A 20,807-nucleotide genomic window follows, 5' to 3' on the forward strand; every position below is an offset into this window, starting at 1 on the left:
CGCTGAGCTCGCCGCCGCCTCCCCGCGCTCCCGGAGCGCCTCCTCAGAGCCGCGCCGCCCCCCGCAGCCCCTCCGCTCCCTCCCCGTTCCCTCCTCTCCCTCCCCGCGGGGGGACCGCGGGCGGCTCTTCCCGGCGGGCCGCGCCGAGGCACCCGCAGCGCCCTGCCAGGACCTGCGCGGCTCCTCCCTTTCCCTCGTTCCCTCCCCCCCGGTCGCGGCGGGTGACGCCATCCCGGGGCGCGGCGGCCCGGCGGAGCGCACAAGATGGCGCCGTACTGCCTGCTGGCCGCCAGCCTGCGGGTGCGTGGGCGCGGGGGGCGGCGGCGCGGCCGGGCGGCGGGCGGCGAGGGGAGGGCCGGGGGGGGAGGCGGGGAGGGGGCTCTGGGGGAGAGGGGGGGGCTCGGGGCCGGCCCGGCGGCTCCTCAAGGTGAGCGCAAGGTGACCGCGAAAAAAAAATAATAATATAATATATATTATCTATATACGTATATGTATATAACAGCCCTATAAGCAGCCCCAAAAGCGTTGTTTTTTCCCCCAGTAGCCCCAACCGCCGCCCGTAACGGCTCTTCCCGCCCAGCCCACCGTGACCTCTAACGGCCGCCGGGCCGCGCCTCGCGCCGCGCCTCACGGCTCCCCGGCGCGGGGCCCCCTCGGATAAATGGCCCGAAATGATCGCGGCCCCAAACGTCGGGGTGAAATTCTCTCGATTTAGGGCTGCTAACCGCGGTGAGGGGGCCCGTGCGCCCCTCAGGAGGGCGCGGGGCGCTTCAACGCCTCGCCTCGCCTCTTGTGACCTTGGCGAGCGTGCTCCCGGGGCTGGGGGGGCTGAAGGGATAGCTCGGCTCCAGCCTTCTGAACGCATTTTAAAAGCTTAACTCCTATTTTCTAATACCTCGCTGCTTTAGAGGTAGGAGTTTTACAAAAGAGTTGCTTTTTCATTTAAGTGAAAGTTAGAGAACGGCACTGTTTTGGTCAACTCGGTGCATTCATCGTTGGTCCTTAATTAGCTGTTAATTTGCACTTTGGACAGAAATGGCTAGTTATAAAATGAAGGCCAGGCTTTTATTAGGATAATGAGTTGGTTCTCGTTTTTGGTGCATCGTCAGGTGAGAGCAGGCAGGCAGCTGGTAAGGTGGATGCTGCGTGACACAGAACCAGGGCTGTGCTAGCGCAGAGACCCTGTGGAATTCAGCATTTAGGCTGTCCTGGGTTATCAGTTGTGTATCCTTTTAAAGGACAAAATCAGCTGGCTGTAATCAAACATCTGTCTGTCTGATCACTGTAGTAGGCAAATAATTTTTTTTCTTTTTTTTTCCCCGTGTTTAGCAGCCTTAGAGATTTAATGCATAAGTAGATGATGGTGCCAGTCGCTGTGATAATGTCAGCACTGAGCGTGGCACGTGCTGTTAACGCTGGTTCTGCTCATCGCCTCTCCTAAAACAGCTTTTGGAACTCTGTAGGAAGCTTATCTCGGAGAAATAAATTGGAATTAGCCTGGTTCAGGCCGACTGCCCTATTTATAGCACAATTCTTCTAATAGCCTCAAAGGGTCGAGGGCTTTTTCATGCCTGCCTGAAAGATGCTTTTAGCAGCGTTCCATTTCTTGAGCCACGTTGGCTGGGGATTGACTGAGAGAAGTACAAAACTCTGAAGTGGTTGGGGTTTCACTGAAGGTCTTGTATGTGAGTACTGAAACTGCATTTGGTGAGCTTTGTGTGTGTTGGCAAGGAAAAAAAAAAACAAAAAAACATTGGTTAGAGTTGGACTGATCTTCAGGCCGCTAATTTTGGTCGCCTTTTGGCAGTGGGTCTGGGAAACCAGACTGCATTTAGATTTTGATTATACTGTACCAGTTTTTTAGGCTGTACCATGGTCAGTGTTGGAAACTTGGCTGGTGTTCTTAGACTAGGGGGGATAAGGAAAGATGGTATTTTGGGTTTCGGCTAGGATTTCTAGGAGGGCTCTCTGGGATAGGAGTGCTCATAGCATAGTTTTACTCTTTTGACCACAAACTTTGACTTACTGGACTTAATCTGGTGCCAAAATGTGAGTTTCAGAAATTCAGTCTTGCATCTGGGCCACTCGCTGCAGTGAGCTAAACACAAGGCAGCTAGCTCTCAGATGAGCTTGTCAAATCTATATGGATAAGAGTTGGCTTCTTTAGGCTTTCAAATGAATGACCCATGTAATAGGCTGGCTTTTCTGTGTCTTTCGAGGAAGCTTTTTGCCTACCAAAATACCGATGGCCTTAGGAGGCCTGCAGTGGTTTCCTTGACTGAAATGTGGATACAGGACACTGGTGCAGGGAAAACAAATTCAACGCCAGATGAGAAGAGATCACTGGGCGGCTGCCTGCTGGGTGCTCAGTCCAGAGCTTAACAGCGCTGCCTGCCTGCTTCCCTTGGCTAGTGGTCTCAAGGCACCTGTCACTACTCACCAAAACCAAAGCCCCCAAAACCACCACCTCTTTCGTGGAGGGGGGGTGAAGCTGGAAGCTGTTGGTCTGGTGACTTCATCTTGTAGTTCTGCCACCCCGTTTCAGAGTATACGGGGAAAAAAGGAGAGGTGCAGACCCTCAGCTTTCCAGACTTCCCTGTCCAGCTGGGATCCTTCTCAAGCGGGCTCATTTCTCTCCCCTTCCATGTCTGGTGCTCTGAAGCTGTGGTGGGGATTAAACAGAAGTCAACTACCTTGAATTTCTATTTCTGTGATTACAATTTGACTATATAGCATTCTGATTAATACTAAACTTCACATAGCCATTTCGTGAAGTGCAAAGGTGTATAGACATGTGTACTCAAACTGAAAAGGTTTTATCTGAATTTTATCTGAAATGAAATCTCTGCACCTCTCTTCAGATCTGTGGGGAGCCCTGCTTCAGATTTTGATCATCATCAGCTCTGGTCCCAGGCAAGACTAGAACGCTGCCAAGCCTCCACCATTACTTTAACTTGCAAATCTGCTCTCCTTCTGTGCTCTGAATTTTGGTGAAACGTAGCTTTCCGTTTATGGGGTGACGTGGAGGAACTCGGCTGATCATTTATGCCAGTTGGGTTAGTTTGTGGGAGAAAGAAGGAATCACTGCATTAAAACAAAATGCCTTTCCTGGTCTGGGGAAGGGATGATTTTTCCATGAATGTTGGTGAAATCCCTCAGTGTCTTCCAGCCACTCCAGCAGCTGGAGGCTTCCAAAATAGGAAGGATGTCTTATGAGGTAAAGGTCTTGTCCACAGCATTATTTCTTTCTGGGTAAATGCTGAAGTTTATTTAAAAAATAAAGAACATACAGATAAACAGAACTAAGCAAAGACAAACTGTGTGGCTGCTAGATAAAAAGCAACAGGAGGAATGAAGCTGTTGGTTGTTTTTTCCTCCAGTGGGAGAAGAAGGCTCCCTGCTGACACGTGTGATATGTTCTGGAAGTTCTGAGCTTGAAGTGCAGCCGAGTGAAATCTGATGACCGCTTTCTCTTGCGCTTCTGGGAGAGCAACGCTCTCCTGTAGTGCCGTGTTCACCTCGGATTTCCTTTAACAAAAACCACGCACGGCTGCTAAAATACCACAGACCTGTATTGTTCCTACAGAAAGGTGGATATGTAAGAGGTTAGGATTGTTTGGTAAGAAAACAAACCACGCCCTTGTTGGTAGTGTGCTAGCTGTTAGGATCTCCCCTAGATCTCCTGAACTTTTTATTATGGAAGACATTGGTAAACGTTATCAAAAAGACAATAGAACAAGATTTGGATTAAAAGCTGGTGCTATCATCTCATTGGTCATGGCTGGTTTAGGCAGTTTTTGAAATGCTGGTAGAAAGAAAACTGGGGGAAAATATTCACAGAGAAAAATGAAAAAATACACAGCTAAAGATTTGATTAGCATCTTTGGTAATGCAAAACCAGGGTCTGGTGCTGTGATCATACATACAAAGTCCTGTCAGTGTAAAGTAGATCAGAGAATCAGAGACTGGTTTGGGCTGGAAGGGACCTCAAAGCCCACCCAGCTCCAACCCCCTGCCATGGCAGGGACACCTCCCAGCAGCCCAGGCTGCCCAAAGCCCCATCCAGCCTGGCCTTGAGCACCAGGGATGGGGCGTAGAAAACACAGGAGTCAGATTAAATTGTAACGCTGGGGGAGGAGGAAGTCTGGACTCTTGCTGGAAGTCTGGAAACAGACAGAAAACAACGGTGACAGAGACTTCCAAAGGATGTAAGAAATGCATGTGCCAAATCCTTGGGAGTTTTTGTGGAGGCTGCCCTCTGACTCAGTTTTCACAGCTGCTGGAGAGCCTTTTGACCCTGGCACTGACCTGCTCCCTCTAGGTCAGGTGCTGGACAGGTACCTGGTGTAGCCTGCCCTCCTCCCATGTGCCAGGGGACTGGTTCACTCTGGAGGCGGCCAAGGGACGTTTGGGCTTTTTTTTTTTTGGTTGCATTTCCTGCTCAACCTGTGGTGTAGCTCATCCATCCTGCTGTTAGCTCACCTGTGGGGCAAGGTGAGGATGTCCCCACAGCCAGATGGGTGAAGCAAAAGTGTTTGGTCCACAGCTTGCCTCTCCTGCTCTGTGTTGTGTTGGAGACCGAGCACGTGCACAGGAGTCACTCTGGCTAGCGCTGAAATGCAGCTCGCCTTATGCAGCGTGTAATGATGTGCTTGTGGCAGGGTGCAGAGACCCTGCACGGGGAGCTTGGTATGTAATGCTGGAGCAAAAAGGGTGTTTTCTCAGTCCTGTACAGTTTTGTCTGCCCATCCTTCCGTATAAACTCAGTACCAGCGAGTAAATACAGATTTGGAAGCTGTATGTGTTCTTCTCCACTATAGCTGTAATACCTCAGGAGTACATCCAGCTGTTGTTCACTTAGGGAATATCTCAGAATTGCCTGAAAGAAGATTTCGTACAAAAACAGAAGGCGTCTTGTGCTTCAGATGGGAATACAAAATAATTTAGTAAATGCTAGCTGGCTAACCTGATGTCTCACTGGTTAACTCAACATGTAGCACTGTGTGATCCAATGTTCCCTGTGTCTTTAAAAAAAAAAAAAAAAGCTCTGCAAACTTTCTGTTCCTGTAAAATCCCAGGAATAACAACTGAAAAGCGGGTATTTTATTGATGCCAGAGGGATTCCCTCTGCAGGGTTGCAGCACTAACGCTCTCCTCTTTGCAGCATGCCTTGAATGGTGGGATACGGCGCTACCATGTCGCACCCGTCCTGTCCCAGCGCGCCAAGGTGGCCATGAGCCACTTTGAGCCTAATGAATACATAAATTATGAAAAGCTGGAGAAGAACATCAACATCGTCCGTAAGAGGTAAGGGGGGAGGAAGGAGAAGGGGAGGGGTTGGGTCAATGCACAGAATTTAGCTCTGCAGTGATGGGAGAGGAGGGAAATAAAAAAAAATCACAGGGCTCTGGCAAAGGGAATGTTTCCCGGGGAGAGCAGCTCGGAGCCATAGCAGTCTCCAGTGTAGTGACACACGAGTTGTGGAGTCTCATGCAGTGGTGTGGGGCACTGGGGAGGGTTGGAGGTTAGGATGAGGCACTGTGACACGTAGAGAACCAGGTCAGTGCAGAGGAGGCGCTAGCAAGGGCTCTGTCCTCTTTTTTTAATGCCCGCCTTCGTATTGGCGCTTGTGCCTGTCTGGGGAAGCAGCGTGTGGGCAGCGGGCACTGCAGGCTAATGCTCCTTTGCACCTTGTTTTGACGGTGAGCGTTCTCCCGTGTGCCGCTGTAGGCGTTAGGCACAAAAAGGAGGGCTAGGAATTCGTAGTCTGTGTAAACATGGTGACCTTAATCTGCTGATAGAGGCTTGCTGAGTTGTCATTCCTGCTCCACTTACCTTGTCAGACATGTCCTTCGGTCTCTGCGTCCTTTGTTAGATGTGGTAACTCTCGTTTCAAGTCGTTGTGTCTACTTAGTTACCTCTCAGAAGATCTCACCACTGACATAAATAGGCTCCTCAGCTGAGACAGCCAGTCAGAAGCCTGCAGGACAACAGGTCTGTGTTCACGAAACTCCGCTTAGTTGTCCTTCCTTGCTGTGGGATCTGGTACTTGTGAATTGAGTCTGACCTCTCTCTTACCTCCCCATTTGCTGTCCTGAAGTATGACCTTGAGAAATGAGCAGAGTCAAAGTTTCCTTTGCTGTGTAGGGAGATTGTAAAAGAAAGCACAAAGTGCCCTCGGTCTGTATCCTTTTGAACTTTCTGGACCAAGCACCTGTTTCAGCCAGCTACCAGTTGATATTTTAGATCCGTAAGATAACCGTGCAGGTTGCTGTGTGTTCGTATGTTTTAGAGTGGTAAAGGGAAGCAGAGGGTATCTTTGCTCTGTTACATGCTTAAAGGGGCAAATGTTGAAGCACACAACGTGCGGGTGTAAAATTCTTCTCTTGTCTCCCCAGGCTTGACCGTCCCCTCACCTTGTCCGAGAAGATTGTATATGGCCACCTGGATGACCCCGCGAAGCAGGAGATCGAGCGAGGCAAGACCTACCTGCGCCTGCGGCCGGATCGCGTGGCCATGCAGGATGCCACTGCTCAGATGGCAATGCTGCAGTTCATCAGCAGCGGGCTGCCCAAAGTGGCCGTGCCTTCCACCATCCACTGCGATCACCTCATAGAAGCTCAGTCAGGTGGTGAAAAGGATCTTCGAAGGGCCAAGGTGACTGTTGCAGAGACGTAAATTCAGGCTGTTTGAAAGCTTCTTTCCAGCCTAGGGAAGGGATTTTTTTTATTTTATTTATTTTTTTCCAGGACAGCCACAAAGTCAGGCATGATAGCAGGTTACCTGCGGTGGTTAGCTCGGTAGATAGGTCAGATGCAGTAAAGAAACAGCGGAAGCAGGGCTGCGGGGGGTTTTCACCAGAGATTCATCTACGACATGATTTAAAGGACCATGAGAACAGGAAGCACTAGCTCTTAATCTGCTAATGATGGAATCACAAGTCATACGTGTGTTCCATAGAGTGAGAAGATGTTTCAGGTAAAGAAAAATCTATTTCAAAGGGTAGGAAAGGAAGATGGGTTACTCTAGGGAGTTGTGCTGTGTATGGCAGTGTGAAAAGCTTCCTGAGCGTGTCTGCAGTGCACTGCTTTATCCTGCGAAGGGGGAGCAACTAACTCCTTCTGTTTCCCAAACCACTTGCAAGTGATTCGTGCTTCCTGAAGCATTTGCAGCTTTCAAGACCAGCGAGGATGGGTAATAAATGTACATACAGGCAGGAAGGGTTTTATGTGGGAATTCCAATGTTGTTTGTCCAACTTCTGGTTCAATGGGTTTTGTTTGTTTTTAAACATTTCCCCCACAGTTTTACTGCTTACTCCTCCTAAGGGGGTTCTGTCAAATGTAAACACATTCACCTCTGTCCCACATAGCACCACAAATCTGCCAGGGAAGAATATCCTGTTAGCATAGCAGGGATGTGTGGGGAGCCTTTTTTTTTTTTTTCCAAGTGGGCATAGCATAAATCCATTATCAAAGCCAGGAGGCTTCTGACTTGGACCCTGATACTGAAACTGAAGAATCTGTTCTAAACACATTGTGGGTGCTCAGCTGCATTTTAAGATTTTAGTCTGTATCTATTCTAAGAAATTCCTGGTATCAGAGTACTTCTGGCTTTTTCCTCCAGGTTAGACTAAAGCAATGTAAACCACTCGAGTAAATTTGGGGAGTTTTTATTCTACAGTTTGTCTCGGGCCCAAGTTGTGAGATTACGAATTTGGGACCTTACTAAATAAGACTTGATTTTCTTCCCTCACCTCCTGTCTTTCCCCTATTCCCGCATTTGTTCTCTGCAGTGCAATGGTGTTTGGCTGCAGCCCGGAGCTGAGCAGCGTTCCTTGTCTGCCACCCGCTCTGAGCAGCCCCAGTAAAGGTCCTGCCTTCTTCTGACTGGGTTCTGCCTCTGAAGCTGCCAGTTGGCACGTAATGAATGCTGGCAGGCCACAGGGTGGCTTGGATCTACTCCTGGCACATCAGCGTGCCTTACTGGGGGAGGGATGCACAAACAGAGTGAAGTGACCTGACTCCCAGTGGAAAACGAGGCTTAAAGAACTGCTGCTGCCTCATGGGAAACTTCAGCAAATGTGTGCTGAGACAATTCTGCCTTTATCTCCGGTTCCCCTTTCTCTTTATTCTGAAGCGGAGCTGCCTGAGAACAGTCTTTAAGGAACTCCCTCCTCCTGGCGCTTATCTTATCTCTTCTGCCGCTCCTCTGCCAAGAACTATCAGGACACAATACTGTCATACTTCCCTGGCAACCGTGGGTATTCTCACAAGCGATTTTCATGGTGTGACCTCCACGAATAACAGTGGTGGCGCAGCAAGAAAGGCAGCATTGTGTGAGCCTTGAGCAGGGGACTCAGCAGAATGAGAAACGACACCCACCAGCTCCCCTGGCAGCGAGCAACTTCCAATTCCATTTCTTCATCCGTAAAAAATAAAGCTGAAATGCTTATCAGGAGGTTTGAAATGTCTGCAAAGCATGCATAAAACAAAAGAAACAGCTGGTAGAAAAGGAAGGGAGGGGTAAGAAGAAGAGAGAAAAACAGGTTACAATACCCTCTGAGAGTAGAAGAAACGAGCAGGGCATTCTCCAATGCCTCATTGGCAGGGTTTGCCTTGAATTGTGTGATTTGACATTGGAAACTAAAAAAGATGCAGTAGTAGAGCTACAAGTTGGATGAAATCAAGTGGCCTGCTACAACTGACTGGCAAAGAGCCTTGATCTCTTTCGATTTTGGGAGTGATGTGCACCTCCCTCTAGCTGCTGCAAAGCTGTGGAGCAAACTATGAACAGGCTTGGGAAGATGGGAGCGTGTTTGAGCTCATGATCTGCCAAAGAACGAAATGTGTTACTAACACCATGTGTTTTCCTGTGTGACTAGGATATAAACCAGGAGGTGTACAACTTTCTAGCAACAGCTGGTGCCAAGTATGGAGTGGGATTCTGGAAACCCGGGTCAGGAATCATTCACCAGGTAAAGTGTGTGTTTGTAGCCTTTGAACATCCAGTGGCTCTTCCCCCGTATGGTAGGGGGAGAGCTCAAGTACAAACCCGTAGAGAATTTCACCAGGTCAGAGGAACCACTCGCTTTCTCTGAGGCAGGTGAACTTTCTCATTGCTCCCTTTCAGTTATCTTGACAGCAATGTTTTTACTGAAAGGTTATTTTTGTCAAAGTGTAACCTGATGCGTGATTAGTTAGCGCCAGCAGCAGGCCACGTGAATCAAAAGATCGTAACTGTTTGTGAGCTGGCTCATCTTGGTACGCCTGGGAGAGTGAAGTGATGGCGTGAAAATAGCTACCTAGGGCTAACGTGGGCTCCTTTCGGGAGCAGGGAAGGAAGCTTTTGGAATACACCTTTTCTAAGGCTCTTTTGTATGTGTTTGGTTCCATTTAAAGAAACAAAAACAGGAGAGAGCAGCTTTAAGAACTCAAGAACAGCAACACATAACTAGTTGCTATCTGATTTGAATAAAATGCAAAAGAGTTTTCAATGGGTTTTCAGGTCTGAAATTCGCTTGCTGTACCACTTGCACCTCAAAAGAATATGACCATCCCAAGAGAACTTAGCACGTGATGAGGCTTTTTGTTTTTTAAACCCAACACCTCTAGCAGGACTTCCCTACCTTGATTTTGGTTGATTTGCTGTGGATGTCCAGGAGACATTTTCCATTGTTCCTGAGTTGCAGGAAGGAAAAGTTGAAGTGCAGCACAAGCAAAAGGAGCGGAGGGGAGAACAGATGACTGTTAAACATCCTGTCAGCAGGGAACTTGTGACCAGCTGCAGTCAAGAGCTCTCTGCTGTCTTTTCTTAGCTATGGAATGAGTTACAAGGTTACTTTAGCTTGGTGTGACGCAATGGAGAAAGGAGATGGAACAGGTGAACTCCCCAAAAGGTTGTGGGAGCACCTCAGGTTACTTCTGCCCTGAAACCACACACAACACTTGTCATGTGGCAACATAGCTCCCTATTGTTGTTACTAGCTTTCTTGTGGGTCACTTTCTGAGGGAAAAAAGCTGGAGAAAATTGGACATACTGTATAGCTTCAGAGTCTGCTCTTGGAATTGACCTTTCTTGCATGTGTATGTGAAGGTGGAAGTACTACAGGCAAAAATCTTCACTTTTACCTTAAAGGGCTGCTGTAATTCTGCCCAGGCTGTTCTGTATGATGTGCTGTGAGTTCTGTGCTTCCCAGAAGGGCTGTACATAATGTTGGTATGGCACATACCAACAGTAAGAATTTCATTAGCTTGAATTCTTAACTGGCTTACTACTATAGGAAAGTCATCGTTTTTCAGTAAAAGACTGTGGTTTTGCTAATAATGAAAGTCTGCAAAAGGCCTTGTTAGCACTGGACAGGTGAACTGGCTGGCTCAGCAGCTGATCAAGGGTTTGGAGACTAAGGAACAGCTTCCTGAGCCCTAACAAAGGTTCCTGAAAGGAAGAGGTGTTCCAGTGAAAAAGGGAAGATCGTTGTTTAAGTTTTCATACTGTCCTGGGATGAGCAAGGGCCAAGACTCGGTACCTCATTCAGTCATTGCAACCCCCAAAAGGGGGTTGAAATACAACTGAACTTACAGTCCAAAAGAAATTAAATTTCTTGCTACTGAAACCTGCACATAAAAACTAGTCTATATTCTTGTTGGCTTTCTTACAGTCTTCCCCCTACTTTCCAAACAAACGAGCAAGCAATCAATTTTTCTTTTCAGATCATTCTGGAGAACTACTCCTATCCCGGGGTTATGCTGATCGGCACAGATTCACACACCCCCAACGGAGGTGGCTTGGGAGGAATCTGCATCGGTGTGGGTGGAGCTGATGCCGTGGATGTCATGGCAGGAATCCCTTGGGAGCTTAAGTGCCCAAAGGTAGGAGCAAAAGGAACACTAATCCTCTATGTGGGGCGTGAGATGTAAAATGGGGAAGAAACATATGTAAGGCACTACCTGCCATTAACAGTCTGGTTTGTAATCACGCTGGCTCAAACAGCTCGTCTATGGTTTGCTGGCATCTTGGAAATTTGTTTCCAGCCTTTTTAATTTGGGGATTGAGAGAGGTAGGTAAATGGTGATCTGTCTTCAGTTGGCCTTGACCAGAGGTTTAGCCCCTGTGCGTGTGCTGTGGTATTTCAGGATTTCCTCCTTTGTGTTTTGGTGACCACCCAGATTCTGAGAAAGAAGCCTGAGGAATTGTCTTGACTGCTGGAGGGAAATGATACCAGTACACATTTTTTATTGTTGTTTTAATTCATTTTATTAAGGTTATTGGTGTAAAACTGACTGGCAAGCTCTCTGGCTGGAGTTCTCCTAAAGATGTGATCCTGAAGGTGGCTGGCATCCTCACGGTCAAGGGTGGAACAGGCGCCATCATCGAATACCACGGGCCTGGTGTGGATTCAATCTCCTGCACTGGTAAGGCACCAGGAATCTTATCTGGAGTGGGTTGTTGTTGGAGGTAGGTGTGAGGGGAAGGGAATCGGGCAAGAAGTGTTAAATGTTCCCTCAGCCTGGCTGGGTGACCAGTACACAGCAAACTGGGAGCCTGTTTCTCTGCAAGCTGGTGGGGTGAGAGCGGTGTAACAGGTGAAAAGCCTCTCTGGACTGCTGTTAAATCTTCTTGTGACTGTGAGAACGCTGAGTGGTTAATTGTGAGGAATCCTGGAAGGAGGGTGCTGTCAGGATGAGAGTAGGGATGGAGGTATTTCAACATATGCTTAGAGGATGGAGATGTTGGGGGGGTAGTAAAGGATGACATTTTCATTTCAGCCTAAAATAGGGTGTGAGTAGAGGAGAGAAATAGGTTGGGGCAGGGGGAAAATGTGTGACAGCTGCTAAAGAAAAAGCTTCAGAAAAGCAGAGCAGAGGGGGGACTAGAAAGCAGCAGTTTAACTTGGAGACTTGTGGTAAGAAACTGTGGGTCTCAGGTGCTGAATTTGAACCAGCAGATATTGCAGTTGTCTCTAACAATACTAGTCAGGACCAAACTGAGAGAGGTGTTCCTTCCTTTGGCTTGAAAAGTAGCTTTTAAGCTGGGATTCTCTCCATTCATAATGCTTGGCTACTTGGAATACTTGGCTTTTACCATCTGAGAGCAATTTAGGATTTGTATTCTCTTGAATCAGAGAGCATTGACCTGTGATAGCTGCTTCTAACTCCTTAAACATAAAACAGCAACTCATACAGCTTTGTCACTGTGTCCTTGAAAGGCGTGGGTGATCCCAGTGCCACAAGTGATTTTTTTTATCTTTTTTTTTTTTTTTACTGTTTTCTGTCATTGGAATCTTTGTCTGGAATCCTGTCTGCCATGGAGTTAGGCTTGTGCCTAATGCACTTGATCTCTCTTGGCTTCGCCGTCTTTTCCATAAGCTGACTTCTGAGGAATTGGGTGGCCTCGGACTTTGTTGACCCTGTGGTCTTTCCTCCCACTCCTTCACTAGGGATGGCAACGATCTGTAACATGGGGGCTGAAATTGGAGCTACCACATCCATCTTCCCTTACAACGAACGGATGAAGAAATACCTGGGCAAGACTGGGCGAGCTGGTAAGAGGGCTTGGGGGTTGACGCGGGTAGAAGGGTGGGTTTGAATGAAGGTGTTCTCTGGGAGCAGCATCCTCCTGCAGCAGTGTCTGATGTGACTTCTGTCCTTGCGTGTACAAGCAGGGAGTCTGTAGCTGAAGTGCCTGGGGAAGTACTGGTGGACCCTGTGTTCAGTTGTTCTGGTCTTTCTCTTTTCCATCATACTGGCTGCAGTTTTTCAGGTCTCCCTTCTTTCTTACTCCAGACATAGCTGCGCTGGCGGATGAATTCAAGCAACACCTGGTGCCGGATTCTGGTTGTCAATACGACCAGGTGATAGAAATCAACCTCAGTGAGGTAAGGCTTCCCTGCTGCTTGCCATCTCGGCTGTCGTGATGAGACTGCCTCGTGTGAATGAGGACTGAGCTGGGAGTTGGATGCAGCTCCCCTGGTTGTGCTAAAACGTGTAACAAACACTGAGATCTGTTCCACTAACAGCTTCTGCTCAGGCAGCCGAGTCCTATTTAAACAGCTTCCAGATAGCAAATCAATTCCTTTCATAACTGTTTTTTTTTTTTTTTCCTGGCTACTGTAATTTCTGACTCTGTCGTTGTTTCTTAAAGCTGAAACCACATATCAATGGACCTTTCACTCCAGACCTGGCACACCCTGTGTCAGATATTGGTGCTGTGGCAGAAAAGGAGGGCTGGCCTGTTGATATCAGAGTTGGTGGGTAGCATTTGCTCTTTCCTCTGCCTTCATCTTTGTGCTGTAAATGTTGCTGTCTTGGGATAAGCAGCTGGTCATACAGCTTGGGATCTAAGCCTTTAATTACTGCTCTGTGCCCTTTGACTTTGTTGCGGTGTTGTTTCTACACAGGCATATGAATTTGCTGGGAAGAGGAGTCTGTTTTTTTTCTAAGGTGTGAGTAGCCTCTCACATGTGGCCTAGATCTGGGATAGCTGGAGGGATTTTGATCTCAGGAGCGAGGCAAATTGTTCCCCTTGCGGGAAATTTTTAAAAGATTGGGTTGCCAGGAAAGTTACCTGTTACACATTTGGTCAAATCCACAAACAGGCTTTCAACAGAGATCTGTGAGGTGCACAGCTGTGTGTTCCCCAAGCAGGCTGTTGAGCTCTCAGGCTGTAGTAAAGTTGATGCTGGCTGTCCTAAAGGGAAGGTGTGGATGCTGCTACACTTCCTGTCTTCTCTGGAATTGCTCAGGGTGGGAATGAAAAGAATGGAAGTGCATTGTAAAGGCCACTATAGAAACAAGTTATTCAGTAGTGTTACCAATAGGATCAAGAGCAGCAGTAGCTGAAAGCTGAGTTTTATTTATTCTTTGCTGGTTAGCATCAGAGTGCTGTCTGCATCGCTATGTCCTTGTGCCATCTTCGTGCTGTAACAAAGGATGTTTTACCCAAGGACTACAGAATGCCTACACCAAAACTAAACGGTGCATTGGGTCTAGCCCAAGATAAGTGAGGTGAAGAAAGACCAGTGGGCTCTGAGGTGGAAGTTGAAAGGGCTGGGAAATTTAAAATTCAATATGCGTGGCGAGGCACCCACCTCCTCTTTTACTCATTTCCTCAATTTCTTCTCATCTTGATTTGTAGCCTTTTCTCTCTCCCTAAAAGAATATCTCTTTGTGGTAATTTGCCTAACCAAAGTGCACGTAGGTGGCACTCTGACCTTGTGAAACAATAACCAGCCTAGTGAGCAGGTAACGTGTTCTGGCTTACAGCCTCCAGAGCCTGAGGGACTGCCTGCCTGTGACCTCAACATCTTGCTGGGAGGCTTGGCAGTGCTTGCACCTGAAACTGTTTCAGGCTCCGTGTCAGTGGAAAAGGAGCTTGTCTCTTGTTTTTGCTGCTGAGAGATGGTCTCCGCAGGGAGAGGCAAGCAGGGCTGCACTAACCACCTCCCTGTCTCTGTCAAACACCACAGGCCTGATTGGCAGCTGCACCAACTCCAGCTACGAGGACATGGGGCGCTCTGCAGCAGTGGCAAAGCAGGCGCTAGCGCATGGGCTGAAGTGCAAATCCAAGTTCACAATCACTCCAGGCTCAGAGCAGATCCGAGCCACCATTGAAAGAGACGGTTACGTGAGTATGGCTGCTCTTCACAGGTCCTAACAGTAAAGGTTAAACTTTTCCAGAGGGTGCTCGGGAGTCTGGGAGTGACTAATGGAAACCTCTTAAATTTGTCCTCACGTATTGCTCGAGGTGCAGTGACTGATATAGCAACCAGCCTTGTGTTACTGTGCCCCTGGCTCCTGCAGCTACCCAGGCAATGTTCTGACCTGTGATGTTTATCCACTCGTCTCCTTATAGAACAGTTTGGGATGTGAGCAAACCTGTGTATGTGGGAAGTAGGTCCCAGTTTAGACTAAATATAAGGTAAAACTTCAGTGTTTCCCTAGAGGAACCACCATGTGTCTTCTCCCCTTTTCTGTGGGGAGCAGAATATAACGATGTGTTAATTGGTTCTACTATTTATTAAGTGTTGGATGCTGTCACAGCTTGGGGATCAACTACATGAGCCTTTATGTGCAGGTGTGTCCACAAGTCAGCTTTTTATTTCTGTCTGCAGTTGTACTTTTCACCAGCAGTTGCCCTCTTGATTGGATCTTTTGCTGAATGGACTGAGCAGGCGCATGTTTGCCTGCACTTTTACCAAATCATTCCTTACACTGCCAGGAAATGTGTTGAAAATTAATTAGACCAGCTTCAGTGAAACGTCTCTGAGGAGCTGTTTTTTTTGCTCAATTCAAAGTAGGCAGAGAACAGGAACTTTATGGTAAATCTTCCTGTGCTGTTCCCCAGCGTTAACTTACAGCTCTCCTGGCATCAACCCCCCGTATTTATGAAAATTACTTAAAATGTGCGAGTGAAACAAGAAGAGGAATTTTCTCAGGCTTGGTGCTTTCTGTTAGAAGATGAGCGTCCTCTTTCTCTGAAAGAACAACATCAGAGATGTATTCCAGGCTTCCCTTCTACTAGTAATGAAATTGTTGTCTGTCCCCAGGCACAAATCCTGCGAGATGTTGGAGGGCTGGTTCTTGCCAACGCCTGTGGGCCCTGCATTGGCCAGTGGGACAGGTAAAGTGAAAGACAGACCTGTGGCTAGCTTTGTGTCTCAGCGCCTAAAGCGCTCTGCGAAGCCAAATCTGGTAGTAAATACCACACACGGGGAATTAAACACGCCAGCCATTGGTTGTAGCTGCCTGATACGCACTGGAGGAGGAGAAATACACTGCAAATTTATGCTGAGCCTTTGGATGAGTGAAGTTGAAGAATGGCCACATCGATAGGTTTTTGATGGGGAAAAATTGGGAAAGAGATCGGTTGTCTCTGAGAGGATGGGCTGGAGTTTGTGTGGGCCTTCTAAAATAGGAAGAGTGATTGGTCTGCCTTCAATCACTGGAGTGGCTGTGAGGAAAATCCTGATAAAAGAGATGAGAGACATGGGAGACACATGCTCATTTGGCTCTGTCATTACTGATGGTGGAGTGTCCAAGGGCAGGTACTTGATTATTGTTCAGACAGTTCGGCAGTGCACAGCATGGGCTACAAAAACTACTCCAGGAATCAGAGTCTGACTTGGCATTGCACTGTCCTTGGTTTTGAGGCTGTGCTTAGGGGAGGAAAACGTGTGCGCTGATTCATGTTTCCAAAGATAGTGCTTGCTGCCACAACCAAGCCTGGAGATTTTGGCAGCCAGTTATCTAGAAGCAATATTCCCTCTGGATTTGACGAGCGTTTCCTTCTTTCACAGGAAGGACATAAAGAAAGGAGAGAAGAACACAATAGTTACGTCGTACAACCGGAATTTCACAGGTCGCAATGATGCCAACCCAGAGACTCATGCGTTTGTGACCTCCCCAGAGGTAAGAGACAGCCGGAGGGGGCGTGGGGAGTAGTTCAGGTGTGTAACTTCGAGAGCCTTCTGGCTGCTTTGTTAGGCACAGGACTTTCAAATGAAGAGATGGGAGGAAGACTAAGCCTTTAAATCATTGTTTTTCTTTCAGATTGTCACAGCCCTGTCCATTGCTGGCACTCTGAAATTTAACCCTGAGACAGATTACCTGACAGGAACAGATGGGAAGAAGTTTAAACTTGAAGCACCTGATGCAGATGAGCTGCCCAAGCTGGTAACTGCTCGCCCTGGAGATGGAGGGAGGGGAGGCCTGTCACTGTCAGTGTTTCACATGTTGCAGGGGAACTCCCATGCACTGCCTTTAATGTTAAAATGGGCTTGTTCTCTTCACATGCTGTTGGGGATGGCTGAGACTGATGATTTTCCTTTCCTCTTTTATCCTTTTGAAGGAATTTGACCCAGGCCAGGACACCTATCAGTACCCTCCCAAGGATGGCAGCGGGCAGCACGTGGATGTGAGCCCCACCAGCCAGCGCCTCCAGCTCCTCGAGCCCTTCGATAAGTGGGATGGCAAGGATCTCGAAGACATGCTGATCCTCATCAAGGTCAGCAGCAAGGCGGGGGGGCACCAACCGTGACAGGGCTGGGCAAACAGGGATTTGCACGTGGACTGAAGCTTTGATAGAAGCTTTGGGTGTGCCTTGAGCTGACAGATTCCTTCCCCTACAGCTGCCTTGCTGTGGGAAGTGAAGCAAGGGTCTTGCTTCCCTTGTGGTGGTGTTTCCTTCTGATACTTTACATATTATGACTAAGAGACTTTTGTATTTGGGGCTAGTTGTTAGCTAATACCATGAAAAATGAAGTTTGTCACACCCTGTAATATGATCCCACCCATACCACACAGTTTGGAGAATTTGTCCCAGCTATAGCCACTAATCAGCATCTCTAATATCTGACTGTTCTAAGATGCATCTTGTCTGAAGTGAGGTCGTTAGGATCTTCTCATCCACCAGTATTTGTGTCGTCTTCCCATTTTACAGAAAGAAATTGTTACTTCACAGTAGTTAAACTTTATATTTCGGTCTCCTAATGAAGACATGTTTCGTTTCACTCTCCATGGTGACTTAACAGGACGAAAGCTTCAGCTAACAGAGTGATAGGTGCTGAGATGCAGTCCCTTAGGAATTGTCCTTCAGGAGAATTGTTGATTCTCAGCAGCAGAGAGCCGCAGGTATTCCCAAGGGCTGCGCTTCCATACTGAGCTGTGCTTGTTTGACACGCACAACTCCTTTGGAAACACTGGGAGCCAGCTGGAAGGCTGCTTGTTCTCTCTGGCTGGGAATTCTGCTCCTACAGGTTGAGGGGGCTTCCATGCAGACTGGGAACTCTGAAGGAACACTCTTGGTGTCTTGCTGAGCTCCTCCAACAGAGGGGTTGAGCTGTACCAGGAAGAACTTAATGGCTGTTGGTACCTGCAAAACCTGCTGCTGAGGGCAGTGCGGACATGGCAGAAGGTGTCATAGCTTGCCTTGCTTCTGTACCTCTGCCCTTTGGAACAGGGATCTTCTTTCTGCCCAGAGCATGCAGAAAGACCATTCTTTTTGCCTTTACTTTCTGCCTTAGACCATTGTGTTCTGCCTTAGTGTCTTGATTCTATGACAGACGCAGCTGTCCTGGGTTTGTGCTTTTAAAAAAGAGATGTGAAGGTCCTTCAGAATAAAAAGTGCTGAGGACTGGTCAAATCATTGATTCATCCTAAGAGACTGATCTCTTCTACTACCCCTTAGGTAAAAGGGAAGTGCACCACTGACCATATTTCTGCTGCTGGGCCGTGGCTGAAATTCCGTGGCCACCTGGACAACATCTCCAACAACCTGCTCATTGGCGCCATCAACATTGAAAATGGCAAAGCCAACTCCGTGCGGAACGCCTTAACCCAGGAGTTTGGGCCGGTCCCGGACACAGCCCGTTACTACAAGGTGAGGCTGTCTCCTGGAGCATCTATTTTGGGAGGGTGTTTGCACTTGGTGCTCTGTGCCAAGACCGAGGATCTCACCCTCCTGCTCAAGTAACAGCAGCTGTGAATTCATTCAGCACTGAGCCTTTTCCTTGGGATGTACTTTGTGGCAGTTTATAGGGGATTCTGTCCCTGCCTGCCGCGGGGCAGAGGATCTTGTGACCAAAGGGGACCAGAAACCCTAGGTGAAGGGAGCAGAACACCTCTAGACACTGCACAACTTGCAGGGCACTGGCGTCACCAGGCTACAACTAAATCTCTTTATCTGAGCAGACAGACCTCAGTTACTGTGTGAAGCTAAAGAATTCACCTACTGCTAGTCTAGATTCTATTCTTGTCCCCTTTGTTCTTTAAAGCTTGGGCTGGAACACCAAGAAATGTCCTTTCACTCTCAGAACAGCTTGGCAGCGGTCTCAGATTGGTTCTTCTGGTAGACAGAAGTTAGAGCTTCCTCTCTGACTTCCAGAAGTAGAGCAGGGATCGTGGCGGTGTGAATGCTGACCCGGCACAAGACCACAGAAGGAAAGGTGGCAGCAAGGATTTGCTCTGGAGCCCAAGAGCGATCCTTTTCAGCCCGTGTTAGCCAGAACAGCACTACCGAGCTGCTCTGAAGCACTTAGTTCCTCCAGTTCTGTCCTTTGATGTGTCGGGGTTGTGTTCATTAATTCCTCACCTGAGTGGCTGCAGAAGTCTCAATCTTCTTCTTTTGTCACAGAAAATGGGTGTCAAATGGGCGGTTATTGGAGATGAAAACTACGGTGAGGGATCAAGCCGGGAGCACGCAGCGTTGGAGCCTCGTCACTTGGGGGGCAGGGTCATCATCACCAAGAGCTTTGCCAGGATCCACGGTGAGCTGCGCTTCCCCCGCGGTGTGCATAAACAGGACGTGTTTGGCGGGGCGGCAGGGATGTTCACCTTGCCCCGGGGCTCAACGCCTACGGGAAGGAACTACCTGCTGACAGATCGCGTGGTCGCTCTTGTCAGGAATCCTGTTAGATACCCACTTAGATATGCCACAAACAGCGGAAACGCTGATTTTGTTACAAAGGTTATAATTACTGTTGGAATACTGCTCGAAGGAGCACTGAGCAGCTGGGAGGTAATCCTCATCCCTGCAGCGAGTTGTTACGAGCACACCTGATGGTTTGTTCTCTGCAGAAACCAACCTGAAGAAGCAAGGCCTGCTGCCTCTCACTTTCGCGGATCCGGCGGACTACAACAAGATTCATCCTGTGGACAAGCTGAGCATCGTGGGGCTGGCAGACTTTGCTCCTGGAAAGGTCAGTGCCTGCACCTCTTGTCACGGCTCTCGGGGTCAGGGATGTGCCCATGGCTGGGAGCAGCGTGGCTGTGTGTGAGGGCCTGGAGCAGCACCGGCACTGATGGGTTGCGTGGCCTGGAAGCCAGAGGAGATGCTCCATACAGTGGCCTGGGGTCAGAACCAGATCATGTTGTTCTGTTTGGGGAAGTCCTCGTACAATATTCTGAATCCTTGGGCTTGCTACCTAAGGCAGGAGCGCTCCCTAGAAGGAACTGCAACCACACTTCTCTCTTAAGACCACCCCTGAGCTACCAGTTTGTTTTCAGCCCTTTAAAAACATGTGGGGATTTTCCTGTGAGAAGTTTCGGTTAACTTGCTCCCTTGAAAAAGAAGGGGGAAAATAAAAGCTGTCTTCTTCCCTTAGCCTCTGAAATGCATCATCAAGCACCCCAACGGGAGCCAAGAAACAATCATGTTGAACCACACCTTCAACGAGTCACAGATCGAGTGGTTTCAAGCTGGCAGTGCCCTGAACAGAATGAAGGAGCTGCAGCAGAAATCAAGCTAAGTGCGCACAATGCCCCCAGTGCACTGGACTCGATTCAGCTTTGGCATTTTTCATGAAAGTGCAATTCCATGCCTACTGTTGGAATAAATGTCTGATCAAATGTAACCATAGCTTCCTTTTTGTTATGGTACTTCCTCTTCACTGACACTATGAAAAGGGAGTGCAACCAGGCTTACTTTTGTCTTTTAAATTCCCCAGCTCCCTTTTTCTATTTTGGCTCAATTTCAGTTGTCCCACAGTTATTTATACTTGGAAATAACCAGCTAAAGTGGGTTTGTCTGCTCGGTTGGTTGTTTTCTGCCCATTCACTTTACTGATGGCTAAAGATTTAAAATGGAAATAAAGACTGTGACCATCTCTTCTGCCTCGTGTGATTGTCTTCATAATCCGGTTCTTCAGCTCCTGCTTTCCCCCTCGCTGTGGCTGAGAGGGTGGGAAAGAACTTGAAGGTTCAATGCTACCTGCCCACTTTGTATTGTTATGCAAAGACTTCATGGTTAAAGGGAAAAAAAACATCTGCATGGGAGCCTCTGGCTGTTGAGGCGCTAACCTGCTTCACCCAAA

General features: G+C 48.2%; 1 protein-coding gene across 1 annotated transcript; it reads left to right on the top strand.

The window, feature by feature from the left end:
• The first annotated feature begins 218 nt into the window (after positions 1–218).
• ACO2 (aconitase 2) lies at positions 219–20,600 on the top strand. The gene is made up of 18 exons (XM_032189792.1): positions 219–300; positions 5,165–5,307; positions 6,399–6,657; positions 8,883–8,975; positions 10,711–10,869; positions 11,262–11,412; positions 12,438–12,542; positions 12,784–12,875; positions 13,142–13,247; positions 14,466–14,623; positions 15,546–15,619; positions 16,296–16,407; positions 16,549–16,671; positions 16,847–17,002; positions 18,185–18,376; positions 19,130–19,262; positions 19,573–19,694; positions 20,100–20,600. Exons 1-18 carry the CDS (start codon positions 265–267, stop codon positions 20,241–20,243), a joined length of 2,358 nt encoding a protein of 785 aa, XP_032045683.1. The 5' UTR covers positions 219–264; the 3' UTR covers positions 20,244–20,600.
• Positions 20,601–20,807: the final 207 nt, after the last annotated feature.

Source organism: Aythya fuligula, chromosome 1 (genome assembly GCF_009819795.1).
Source record: "Aythya fuligula isolate bAytFul2 chromosome 1, bAytFul2.pri, whole genome shotgun sequence".
Taxonomy (NCBI): domain Eukaryota; kingdom Metazoa; phylum Chordata; class Aves; order Anseriformes; family Anatidae; genus Aythya; species Aythya fuligula.